The following is a 13,442-nucleotide window of genomic DNA, read 5'->3' on the forward strand; positions in this document are numbered from 1 at the left end:
GCTGTTGCTTTGACAGCTTAATTTTTTAAAAAACACAAGTTGGGTGTATATACCCTTACGTGGCAGTACTATGGTTAGTGTTCTGCATCAGTATTTAGAAGCCAAAACCAGGAATGGAATCTATAAAAGTATAGTGGAAATATTGTCACTATTTTGTATCCACGCCTGGTATTAGCTTACAAATACTGAAGCAAAACACTGACTTAAATACTGGTATGAATGATGCCTAAGGTTTTCTATGGAATATTCTGCAGAAAAAAAATTAATGGTTTATTTGTATGGATTACATCCAATAATTTCATAAGATTGCCATACAAAGCCATTTTCTAAACTGAAGGCTTTTTCAAACAGGAAACACTTTGGTAGACGCAAGTGATCTACAGAAAGCTATGAGGTTCATGCTCTATAGGGGACATTGGGTGGAGTTGCCTTTTTATAATTATCTCAAGTTATCTTAAGGCATTTGTTCAATTGTCAAACTGAGCTTTTGACAGCACAAAAACTTACAACAGGCCAGGTGCTTGAAAATGGATTTAGAATTTTGATACAGAAGATAAACAAGTGAAAACGTTCGATATAAAGGTCATCATCTGTCACAGTCGTTTAGAGATGGACACCACTTACAAGAATTTGATGACTTGTGTGTTATCTGTGGATTTTAAATTACATTTACTGACCGCAAAACCACCTAGCAAGCTAAATACAGAAAGCTATATGGGGCGGGAGTAATTATTTAAATATATCTCTTCACACATGCACCTTTATTTTTGTAACAGTAAGCGTGCAAAAAAAGAATGGTCTGGTCAACTATATTCTTCATATATATTTTTATGTAATATTACATGGCAGCCTGACATCACGCACACAAAATACAATTATACATCAGAAAAAAAGGCTGAAAATAGGAATACAAACAAAACACAGCTGGTAGTGCAGTCCTGTGAAATTTCTGGACAAGACCTTCAAACCACTTGTATCTAGGTATTGAGATGTTTATTAACAGTAAATGCAAGCACTGCATGCAGATCTAAAACGTGAGCCCTGACAAAAACCTGAAAAGAGAGGACTGGTGAAAGTTCTTTAATGTACATTTACCTGACTTAAGACAGGTGAAATCCAATATAACAGAAGCAGAAGAGGGGGAAGAAAAAAAAAAAAAAAAAGTACAGAAAATTGTATATAAAACCATAAGTTTACATATAATCAAAAGTCATTTAGCATCCTAAAAGAAAGAAAAAAAAATAAAGGCCCAATGTGACAACATACACGCACATGTACAAGGTGTTACAAACTGTAGTAGTGGGCTCACGGAGCCAGGCTCTGCTTTGAGATTTACATGCAGGACTCTCCAGAGTCAATAAGTCACTTTAGAGATCTGCAGATAGAAAACACTGTTGCAAATCTATGTACTCTGCTGAATGCACAAAAACATAGTTCAAGACCTTTTTAGTGTGGAACACGAAGAGACTAATGGATAATCTATTCATTGAATACCCTTCTGCCTTTGCTTGCCCAAAAGGACATTCAAGAAAGTTCTGAAATAGCAATGGACAACTACATTGACATTTGAGCTATTATATAAAAAAAAAAAAAAAAAAAAAAAAAAATTATATATATATTACAAGGCATAAATCTGAAACATGGCAAATTTAGTATAAAGAACGCCATAAGGTTTTAGGTAACAGTTCAGCACTCTCGTGCATTTACAGGAGGCAAGTGCTAAAGCTTAGCAGCAAAGGGGGACAAAGTTAAAACCCTATAAGCATCATGACTACTTTCTCCTTTCGGCCACCTTCAGTATTTGGTCAGTATGTTACATCAGTATTTGTAAGCCAAAATCAGGAGCAGAACAGAGGAAAAAGTATAATAAATACAGAAGAGGTGACGTATTTCTATCACCCACTCCTGGTTTTGGCTTACACATACTGATGTAAAATACTAAACGTGTGAATGTGGCCTTGAAATAAAAATAATCCAACGGGACACGTTATATTGGCGGACACATGCGGCTTTTCTGTATATATTTCACGTAAAGAACACCTCTTCCAATATCTTCCACTATGAAAAATGGCCAACTCGCCTCCAGTAAATGGGGTGCTCAGACATGTGGGGCAGACAGGAGAGACACTTAAGTCACACGGAATACAGAAAGTAAGTCTTCACACCTTTATTACGCACGTCTTAGGGAGGACTGACGCGGTATCCAACTATGAAGTGCATGTGCACAGGGTGTCTTTCTTTCACCGATGCAGCCACCAAGTTTTTCTAGGGGAAGCCGCGTAAGGAAAATGCCGGCAGTCTATTTCCTGAAGCAGCTTCACGGTTGTTTTTCGGCATCTTTTCTCTATATTTTACATTGTGGTGTAGAACAGCTTCACCTAAATGAGAATGTTCCTTTTAATCACATCACTGTTTCCGAACCCTGAAGTGGTTAGAAAGAGTGACACAAGATGGAACATGTGCACAGCAATAGCGTTTTGACTTTGTGGCGCACGATGTCCATATCTTATTGGCGGTTTTGTGGAGCTTTTTCAGGTAGAATCTGTCTAAAAACACAACATGTGCACATAGCCTAACTTAACTTTAAACAGTTTTATTCTATACATCAGGATGTAGGATTAATCAGAGTAGGTGACACACATGGTACACTAGGTTGCCATTCTTGAAGTATACCAACAATAGGTTGATAAAGAACATTACTTTCAAAACCTTGAAGATTACAGAGAATAATAAGTTGGCACCAACACAATGGTTACGTGTCATAAGATGGTCACAATTAAGCGTAACAATCTTAGAGCATTGCCTTTTAGATGCTCAAAGTAAAACTTTGGGGAGTGTAAGATCATCTCTACAGCTTAAACTGACTACCAATCATACAGAAAAATATATAGAAAAAACCTGTGCAAAACAAAGCAGAAGGGAGACATTGGATAAAAAAAGGCATTAGTAACAGAAGTACGTTTTTCCATATAAACCTGCTATTTTATAACAGCTTTCTGTTAGGGCAGAACACATTCTAAACATTAGTGTGTAAGATTCATTTCTCTAGCCATTTCTTCATAGGAGAAAAAAAAAAAAGATTTCAAAAAGCAATTTGCATGTAACAGTTTTTTTGTACCGACCACATTTTTTTTTCTTCTATTTTACTGCTAATTTCAAGAAGCTCACATGCTTGTTTGAGGCTGTAGATTGAAATTCTGTTTTAGGAGTGTGAAAAAAATGCAGTAGTAACTGGAGTAATGTCATATAGGTCTTAAGAGCCACTTTTATTTTCAAAAAGTATTTTTTCCTGTTAGGATCATGGAATTAAAAAAAAACAACAAAAAAAAACAAAACAATCATAGCACTTGAAATGCAAGTCAAACAGCAGCAAGTGACTGAAAAAAACCCAAATCTATAGCCAAACAGAGATAAAGTGGAGGTAACAAAAAAACCCTTAAAGTTTATAAAAAAAAAAAAATTAAAAAAAATTTGTGGGAAGCCGTAACACTTCTCACTCACAAGACAGACGTAACACTGGAAATATATTTTCAAACGCACTTGAACTTGGTGCAGAATTGCCCCACAACCTACTGTAAGACACCATGTCCAGGGTGAAGTCAAAAGTTAGGAAATGTTATGTCTTTATTTTTGTATCAATACATTTTTCTCGGATATACACAACTGCACTAGTGTTGCCATATTGGATGTGGAGCTTCAGGCCAACTTACAGCCTGTGAACATCCCACAGATACTCAACTGAATTGCGCCAAAAGTTTGGCAAAATGTTGGTGTGAACCGTAAGTCAATACTTCACAGTGCAATGTTTTGCTGGGACTCACAGCACAAGTATCAATTACCCCTACTGCCTTTATCAAAGACGCTGGAAGCTAAAATAATGGACACCTACTTTACGGAAGTTAGACCTACCAAACTGTTCTCTGTATAGAAAGGAATGGGTGCTTAAGAAATACATTTCTGTCCCGATATTTCTCAATCTGCATTGCTGGTCTTCTCCTCTTTGCGCTACGATAGCTGCTGCTTTAAAAGATTCGTGTTCAAAAACTTTGCCCAAATCCAAATGCATCAATAATGGAGAGTGGTTTGTTCCTTTGTCAGAGAAAGACGGATAAGCAGGTTGTTCAGACAATGACTTTTCCCTTTCTTTTGGATGCAACACCAGGTATTGTGGGTTCGCAGGAATATCCGAGCATTTGTCATGAGAAGGCAATGAGTCTTTCTACAAATTTTACATATATTTATTTAGATCCACAAGTTTGGCAAGGGTGTCCACAATCCCATTTAAGAGGTCTTCACCAAATCGTAGACATAAATATGGAAATCGTCATCAAACTTAATGAAGTAAACAGAGGGTTTGGCCTCAACTTGATGGATAACCATGCCAGTCCTTTTTGAGCCATCTTCTTTGGCATATTCCACTTGCTTCCCCACCAGACTGTCAACCACCTCACCTGGTTCTCTTTCAGCTGGAGGAGAATCATCTAATCAGCACAAATTAAAAGACAAACAAAATAATTAGTACAAGATTCTTGCTTTCTGAATATACATTGAAACCTTATAAGTCAAACTTCCCATCATCATCTATTAAAGCAGGGGGTGCACAACCTCTTATTCAATGGTCTTTAAGGGCCTCAAAACTTAAAAAGTATTACCTTTTGAAATGTTTATGGCATAACCGTATATACCAGGGATGTCAAACTCAAATAGAGGCCAAAATAAAAAAACTTTTACAAAGTTGCAGGACAACCTTAATATGTATTAACAGCCCTCCATACAGTACAATGGGCCCCACATAGTCCTCCATCCAGTACAATGGGTGAGGGGGTTGTGCCGGCATCACAGGCCAGAGTTTGACATGTGTGGTATATGCCAAAAATGTCTAAAAGATGCAGGTTCCATTACCAAGACTCACATCTGGAGAACGGATGGGGGAGATGGTACTAATTGGGGAGGGCGGAACGGGGGAGTGTTGACTGGATTGGACCCTGCACCCATACAACCCTCTCCATTAATGGTGTATGGGTGTTGTAGATGACTGCATTTCACATTTCCCTCAATATACAATAGTGTGAGCCTAGTCTCAATGTAGCCATTGAGTAGAATGGTCAGATGGAGTCACTGTGCATCATTGTCAGCTGTATAGGGCCCTAACTCTTTTTCCCTCTGACATTGAAACTACTGTATACAGGAGGTTGGGGGCCACACAAAATGGCATGGTGGGACCCATGTGCCCCCCCCCCCCCACCAAGCTAGCATTAATAAGCCTTAGATCAATTTCCTTCTCTAGAAAATGCATTATGACTAAATCTGGAGAAAATAAATAAATAGTTTTTTGCTGGATTTACTTTTTACACACAATCAGATTCTGAAGCAGAACAAAATTCAGCAGAATTTCATTGGTTAAGGAAGAATCACTGACAGATGGTGAGGAAGAGGTTAATTAAAGCACAAAAGTTAAAAAATGCCGATCATTTGTGTAAATATAAGGCATAATGCACCCCAAGGAGATGAGATCTAGAAAAGCATGAGTTAAAGGCCATCATCCATTTACTTCTAGTAAAGTTGCATACACCTGAAGTGCACAATTCCTTATAATACATGAGTAGTAGTTTTATGACAAAGAAAAAAAAAAAAGTACTTTATAAATAAGTACTTTATATCACAGCGTCAAGTGTGTTTTATATTTTCCTCTCAAATGATTTAGGTTATATTGTAAGAAATATAGTAAAGTTGACACCCAGCTTATCAGCAGATGGGACACAGCTGACTCTAGGTGCATTTCTCAGTGTAGCACAAATACACGAAATATACCTAAAAGAGCCTTAATAATGTATAGAAATATGAACAAATGTAAAATGTATTACCTTTGTTATTCTTTGTCATGGATGAAGAATGTCCTAATAGGCATAATAATATAATTAATATAAATTTGTAAAGGGGAACAATGAAATAAAAGATTGTCATCCAGTGATGGTGACAGAGACTGAAGCAAGGATGCAGATCATGGCTGCTTATGTATTTGCACCACTCATGTATTATACCAGGAATAAAAGAATATCCAGAGATACAAAGGAAATGACAAATTGATATTATTGACTTATTCCCTTTTGATAAAAAAAAACCCTGAGATAATATATACATATGTGTTCTATTTTCTGTACAAGAATACAGCTATTGTTAAAGTGTAACTGTGGTTTCAGGAGAACTTGCAGCAGAATGTCTGTCTGCCTCTAGCTCCTCCCCTCTCCATAGACTATGATGAGCAGCAACTGTCATCTTCTCTCTCAGTAGTGGGAAAGTCTGTAGTCACTGAGTTTTGCTCTTGAATTAAGATTGAAAGATCAGGCCACGGGGAGAGAGAAGCAAATGTCCCTGATATGAAAATGTTAACTGTTATCTTATATACTATTGATTTATGAAAAAAATAAAGCAAAAATCCTATTAAGGTTTTTAACCTCTTAATATATCGCATCATGTTATATAGCATTGTGAGAGCAGCATGGTGAAGGATCAGTGACCCTGATTAGAATGATGTGTCACTTACTGGTCTGTGTTTTATCAGCAGGAGATCACCACTATAGGACAACTGGCCTCATGCTTCTTGGTCCAACCACATCCCCAGCACTGTTTTGCAGCTGTCAGTAGACCATGTACACAGAAAGCTGTGTTGTGGGAAGAGTTATACACAAGGCTCAACATTCAGAGCTCTGCAGCAGAGAAAACTGACTCTCATAAGTGCTGCACCCAGTAAACTAAGCAATACACAGCTGAAGTCAGGGTCTCTTTCCCTACCTCATGGTGCCGTCAGATTACATAGCAAAAACCTGCTGACAAATTCCTTTTCATTATGTTTAATAATGTGATTAATTTCATTATAACATATAGAAGAACAGAGCTATAGATTTGAACTATGAATTTGCTCCTATTCACAAGACCCAGCCCAACCTCTTTAAACGACAAAAAATATTGGTTTCCCATGAATTAATCTTGATTTACACTATTAAGTAGAAATATTACTTTTTTTTTTTTTTTTTAGAGTATTAATCCTTTCTTTATAAAGTTTCAGTGGTGAAGAACAGTCTACAACATGTGATCTCTATAGTCAATTGCTGGTCTCAGTAGTAATGTGTTGTAGACAGAACTCAGAACTTTACAGCCAAGAAAGTGCTCTGGGGAGCAGCGGTGTCAACAGGTGACCTGGTAAGCAATGTTATATTAAAGGGGTTGACTAATACTAGGACAACCTCTTCTTGATCTAAATGTTTGGCCCTGATAAAAACATGCTGACACCACTGGAACGGCACTGGCACAGGAGGGGAGTATAAGCTTTATTTTATCAGGGCCAAGGGTGGGGTTTTACAAGTAGTGGACAACATTTTAAGTTTGTTCAAGCATTACCTACCTGTGGCCATTTCCCTTTTAAATGGACAACCTCTAACCGCGTTCAGAAATATGGCTAACATTTGCCACCTAGGCATCGGGAGCATTAGATTTGAGAGAGGTGTTAGGAGAGCATGTTTTAAGTGTGCTCTGTGCACTATGAAGTGACACAAAGGCAGGCACAGATTTCGATTTGACGCATTGAGAAACAAAGATGCACCAAATTTAAGAGCTGTACACATTACTCAAGGGCTATTCAGTTTGAGAATGGCTCGTAAGACAACAGTCTTCACAAATTCCCACTGCTCTCCACTATATAGCCAATACATTAAAGTTAAAACAGGTCTGTTCACAGACTTCCAAAAAAATAAAAAAAGAACTTACTTGAATCGGGCATAATGCGAAGATCTCCTTCTTTGTAGTCATCTAAAAGTTGATACATGTATAAGACAGGGTCCTTTTCATAGGTTATATAAAACCACGTGTTCATTATGGGCGCTCGTGCCAAAACCATCCCTCTCCACTCATCCTTGGAGCCATCTTCTGTTTCAAACATATGCTCTACAGCTTTACCAATCATTGTGTCTGCTAAATGAGCATCGCTGATCCGGGATGAGGCTTTAGTAGGAAAACACAAAAGTCATTTCACAGACATGTTTTAGCCATTAGATCACATAATATAAAACCAGTCTATAAATGATAAAGCCAAAACCAGAAAATTTTATTGAAAATGCTTTCAAATTTTCTAGTTGGAAGTTACACCACTTACAGCTATAAGACTCACTCCTGGTTACTTTATTGTGTGAGGGGAGAACCTGTGCTCCTTCAGATTCACATTATGTAAGGAGAGATGAAACAACTTAGAGGCCATACAGGCATCCCTTAAACTGTATGCACAGAAGCTAAATTTGACCCCCACTCTCTCACCAATTTGGGAAGTAATAAGATAGCTCACCTCAAATTACTCAACTTTTTCAGACTAAAGATGCACCATAAAACACAATATTTAGTAGCAAAAAATAAAAATAAATAAAAAGCCTATGGGAAACGTTCAGTTGCTCTGGTACAGTGATTTAGGATGACCAGAATACCTTACCGCGATGCCAGCCACAATATCATATTTTACAGAATCTGTAATGTGGCTGATCGAGTAGACAAGACATTGCACAATACATCCTGCAGCCTGGCAACAAGGGCTGTGGAGTCTGTATATAATGAACCGACTCCTAAAATATATAATTGGGTACAGTAGTTCAATGCGGGATGTGCTGTAAATGTTTTCATAACAATTTGGGAGAGTTATGAAATGTCCTATAAATGTCTGTTCTGTTCCTGATCCAAGGATCTCGGCTTTTAGCGGAGATGAATCTGTGCTGCACTTTATGCACACGCTCAGTAGTGAGATGAATCTGTGCTGCACTTTATGCACACGCTCCGTAGTGAGGCAGTGAGATGAATCTGTGCTGCACTTTATGTACATGTTCAGTAGTGAGGCAGTGAGATGAATCTGTGTTGCACTTTATGTACATACTCAGTAGTGAGATGAATCTGTGCTGCACTTTATGTACATGCTCAGTAGTGAGATGAATCTGTGCTGCACTTTATGCACACGCTCAGTAGTGAGGCAGTGAGATGAATCTGTGTTGCACTTTATGTACACGCTCAGTAGTGAGATGAATCTGTGCTGCACTTTATGTACACGCTCAGTAGTGAGATGAATCTGTGCTGCACTTTATGTACACGCTCAGTAGTGAGGCAGTGAGATGAATCTGTGCTGCACTTTATGCACACGCTCAGTAGTGAGATGAATCTGTGCTGCACTTTATGCACACGCTCAGTAGTGAGATGAATCTGTGCTGCACTTTATGTACATGTTCAGTAGTGAGGCAGTGAGATGAATCGGTGTTGCACTTTATGTACACGCTCAGTAGTGAGACAGTGAGATGAATCTGTGCTGCACTTTATGTAGACGCTCAGTAGTGAGGCAGTGAGATGAATCTGTGCTGCACTTTATGCACACGCTCAGTAGTGAGATGAATCTGTGCTGCACTTTATGCACACGCTCAGTAGTGAGATGAATCTGTGCTGCACTTTATGTACATGTTCAGTAGTGAGGCAGTGAGATGAATCGGTGTTGCACTTTATGTACACGCTCAGTAGTGAGGCAGTGAGATGAATCTGTGCTGCACTTTATGTACACGCTCAGTAGTGAGGCAGTGAGATGAATCTGTGCTGCACTTTATGCACACGCTCAGTAGTGAGATGAATCTGTGCTGCACTTTATGCACACGCTCAGTAGTGAGATGAATCTGTGCTGCACTTTATGTACATGTTCAGTAGTGAGGCAGTGAGATGAATCGGTGTTGCACTTTATGTACACGCTCAGTAGTGAGGCAGTGAGATGAATCTGTGCTGCACTTTATGTACACGCTCAGTAGTGAGGCAGTGAGATGAATCTGTGCTGCACTTTATGCACACGCTCAGTAGTGAGATGAATCTGTGCTGCACTTTATGCACACGCTCAGTAGTGAGATGAATCTGTGCTGCACTTTATGTACATGTTCAGTAGTGAGGCAGTGAGATGAATCGGTGTTGCACTTTATGTACACGCTCAGTAGTGAGACAGTGAGATGAATCTGTGCTGCACTTTATGTAGACGCTCAGTAGTGAGGCAGTGAGATGAATCTGTGCTGCACTTTATGTACATGTTCAGTAGTGAGATGAATCTGTGCTGCACTTTATGTACATACTCAGTAGTGAGGCAGTGAGATGAATCTGTGCTGCACTTTATGTACATGCTCAGTAGTGAGATGAATCTGTGCTGCACTTTATGTACATGTTCAGTAGTGAGACAGTGAGATGAATCTGTGCTGCACTTTATGTACATGCTCAGTAGTGAGATGAATCTGTGCTGCACTTTATGTACATGCTCAGTAGTGAGATGAATCTGTGCTGCACTTTATGTACATGCTCAGTAGTGAGATGAATCTGTGCTGCACTTTATGTACATGCTCAGTAGTGAGATGAATCTGTGCTGCACTTTATGTACACGCTCAGTAGTGAGATGAATCTGTGCTGCACTTTATGTACATGTTCAGTAGTGAGGCAGTGAGATGAATCTGTGCTACACTTTATGCACATGCTCAGTAGTGAGATGAATCTGTGCTGCACTTTATGTACACGCTCAGTAGTGAGATGAATCTGTGCTGTACTTTATGTACACGCTCAGTAGTGAGGCAGTGAGATGAATCTGTGCTGCACTTTATGTACACGCTCAGTAGTGAGATGAATCTGTGCTGCACTTTATGCACACGCTCAGTAGTGAGGCAGTGAGATGAATCTGTGCTGCACTTTATGTACATGTTCAGTAGTGAGGCAGTGAGATGAATCTGTGTTGCACTTTATGTACACGCTCAGTAGTGAGACAGTGAGATGAATCTGTGCTGCACTTTATGTACACGCTCAGTAGTGAGATGAATCTGTGCTGCACTTTATGCACACGCTCAGTAGTGAGGCAGTGAGATGAATCTGTGCTGCACTTTATGTACATGTTCAGTAGTGAGGCAGTGAGATGAATCTGTGTTGCACTTTATGTACATACTCAGTAGTGAGATGAATCTGTGCTGCACTTTATGTACACGCTCAGTAGTGAGATGAATCTGTGCTGCACTTTATGTACATGTTCAGTAGTGAGGCAGTGAGATGAATCTGTGTTGCACTTTATGTACATACTCAGTAGTGAGGCAGTGAGATGAATCTGTGCTGCACTTTATGTACATGCTCAGTAGTGAGACAGTGAGATGAATCTGTGCTGCACTTTATGTACATGTTCAGTAGTGAGACAGTGAGATGAATCTGTGCTGCACTTTATGTACATGCTCAGTAGTGAGATGAATCTGTGCTGCACTTTATGTACATGCTCAGTAGTGAGATGAATCTGTGCTGCACTTTATGTACATGCTCAGTAGTGAGATGAATCTGTGCTGCACTTTATGTACACGCTCAGTAGTGAGACAGTGAGATGAATCTGTGCTGCACTTTATGTACACGCTCAGTAGTGAGGCAGTGAGATGAATCTGTGCTGCACTTTATGTACACGCTCAGTAGTGAGATGAATCTGTGCTGCACTTTATGCACACGCTCAGTAGTGAGATGAATCTGTGCTGCACTTTATGTACATGTTCAGTAGTGAGGCAGTGAGATGAATCTGTGCTGCACTTTATGTACACGCTCAGTAGTGAGATGAATCTGTGCTGCACTTTATGCACACGCTCAGTAGTGAGATGAATCTGTGCTGCACTTTATGTACATGTTCAGTAGTGAGGCAGTGAGATGAATCTGTGCTGCACTTTATGTACATGTTCAGTAGTGAGACAGTGAGATGAATCTGTGCTGCACTTTATGTACATGCTCAGTAGTGAGATGAATCTGTGCTGCACTTTATGTACATGCTCAGTAGTGAGATGAATCTGTGCTGCACTTTATGTACATGTTCAGTAGTGAGGCAGTGAGATGAATCTGTGCTGCACTTTATGTAGACACTCAGTAGTGAGGTGAATCTGTGCTGCACTTTATGTACACGCTCTGTAGTGAGATGAATCTGTGCTGCACTTTATGCACACGCTCAGTAGTGAGATGAATCTGTGCTGCACTTTATGTACATGTTCAGTAGTGAGGCAGTGAGATGAATCTGTGCTGCACTTTATGTACACGCTCAGTAGTGAGATGAATCTGTGCTGCACTTTATGCACACGCTCAGTAGTGAGATGAATCTGTGCTGCACTTTATGTACATGTTCAGTAGTGAGGCAGTGAGATGAATCTGTGCTGCACTTTATGTACATGTTCAGTAGTGAGACAGTGAGATGAATCTGTGCTGCACTTTATGTACATGCTCAGTAGTGAGATGAATCTGTGCTGCACTTTATGTACATGCTCAGTAGTGAGATGAATCTGTGCTGCACTTTATGTACATGTTCAGTAGTGAGGCAGTGAGATGAATCTGTGCTGCACTTTATGTAGACACTCAGTAGTGAGGTGAATCTGTGCTGCACTTTATGTACACGCTCAGTAGTGAGGCAGTGAGATGAATCTGTGCTGCACTTTATGTACACGCTCAGTAGTGAGGCAGTGAGATGAATCTGTGCTGCACTTTATGTACATGTTCAGTAGTGAGGTGAATCTGTGCTGCACTTTATGTACACGCTCAGTAGTGAGGCAGTGAGATGAATCTGTGCTGCACTTTATGTACACGCTCAGTGAGGCAGCGCTGTGGAGTCGGAGTCTGGGAAATTGAGGAGTTGGAGGTTTGGCTTATCGACTCCACATCCCCGCCAACAACTTCACTTGAAAGATCTTTGAACATAGAAGTTCAGATTTACCTGCATCTAAACATCAGCAGCTACCTGCTAGTGCACTCCGGTGAGCCATAACACTGCTGGACATTTTTATAAAGGAAAAGCGCATCTACTAGGGTTTAAAGTAATATACACTGTTCGGCTTATATATGCAGCATTTAGATTGTAAACATCTCAGTTTGTTATATCTAGACATTTTATTTTCATTATTGTGATCTACCACATACAAAAGGTAATTATCTGGTCATTTCAAGCTGCCATACACCACTAGCGGTAGTTCACATGGTCCCTTGTCCAGTAAAAGCAATATAGACTCACCAGTGGAGTTTGTTGGACATTGACTCAGAACCCGGTCCAGCAGCCTAGTCTGCAATCTATGGCCGCTGGATGGGAGCCCTGAGAAGTGGCTTTTACCTGACATCCAAGGCTCTACTTTTGATTAGTCAACCTGGTGCAGTGTCACGTGTGTCATGCTGCAACGATCACATCAGGCTGGCTAATGAAATGAGGAATCAGGGATGCCATCAGCGGCAGGGAAGCTGTTACGTCGAGTAACGTGCAGATACATGGTTAATCTGCAGGTTAATAAAGTTAGGAAGGCACTCTACAGAGCAAGGCGTTAGTCAAAGTGCCAGGGCGTGCTTACAGCCACTGCTTTCAGTGCTGCTGTGAGCGGTGACAGTAGCAGCGCCAACACCTGTATGGA

General features: G+C 39.9%; 1 protein-coding gene across 5 annotated transcripts in view; it reads right to left on the reverse strand.

The window, feature by feature from the left end:
* Positions 1-812: 812 nt before the first annotated feature.
* Positions 813-13,442, reverse strand: part of SPIN1 (spindlin 1) — a 66,608-nt gene continuing 53,978 nt past the window's right edge. For 4 of the 5 annotated variants that reach the window (XM_073671002.1, XM_073670999.1, XM_073671003.1 and 1 more), the window contains 3 exons: positions 7,765-7,998; positions 5,865-5,897; positions 813-4,481 (listed from right to left, as the gene is read on the reverse strand). In XM_073671002.1, the coding sequence (XP_073527103.1) occupies positions 4,282-4,481; positions 5,865-5,897; positions 7,765-7,998 (467 nt within the window). In that variant the 3' untranslated portion in view covers positions 813-4,281. The remainder of the gene's footprint in view (positions 4,482-5,864; positions 5,898-7,764; positions 7,999-13,442) is intronic. The other variant, XM_073671001.1, reaches the window with a different exon arrangement.

Source organism: Phyllobates terribilis, unplaced genomic scaffold, assembly GCF_046119375.1.
Source record: "Phyllobates terribilis strain yellow unplaced genomic scaffold, ASM4611937v1 Scaffold_1__5_contigs__length_1240528914, whole genome shotgun sequence".
Taxonomy (NCBI): Eukaryota; Metazoa; Chordata; class Amphibia; order Anura; family Dendrobatidae; genus Phyllobates; species Phyllobates terribilis.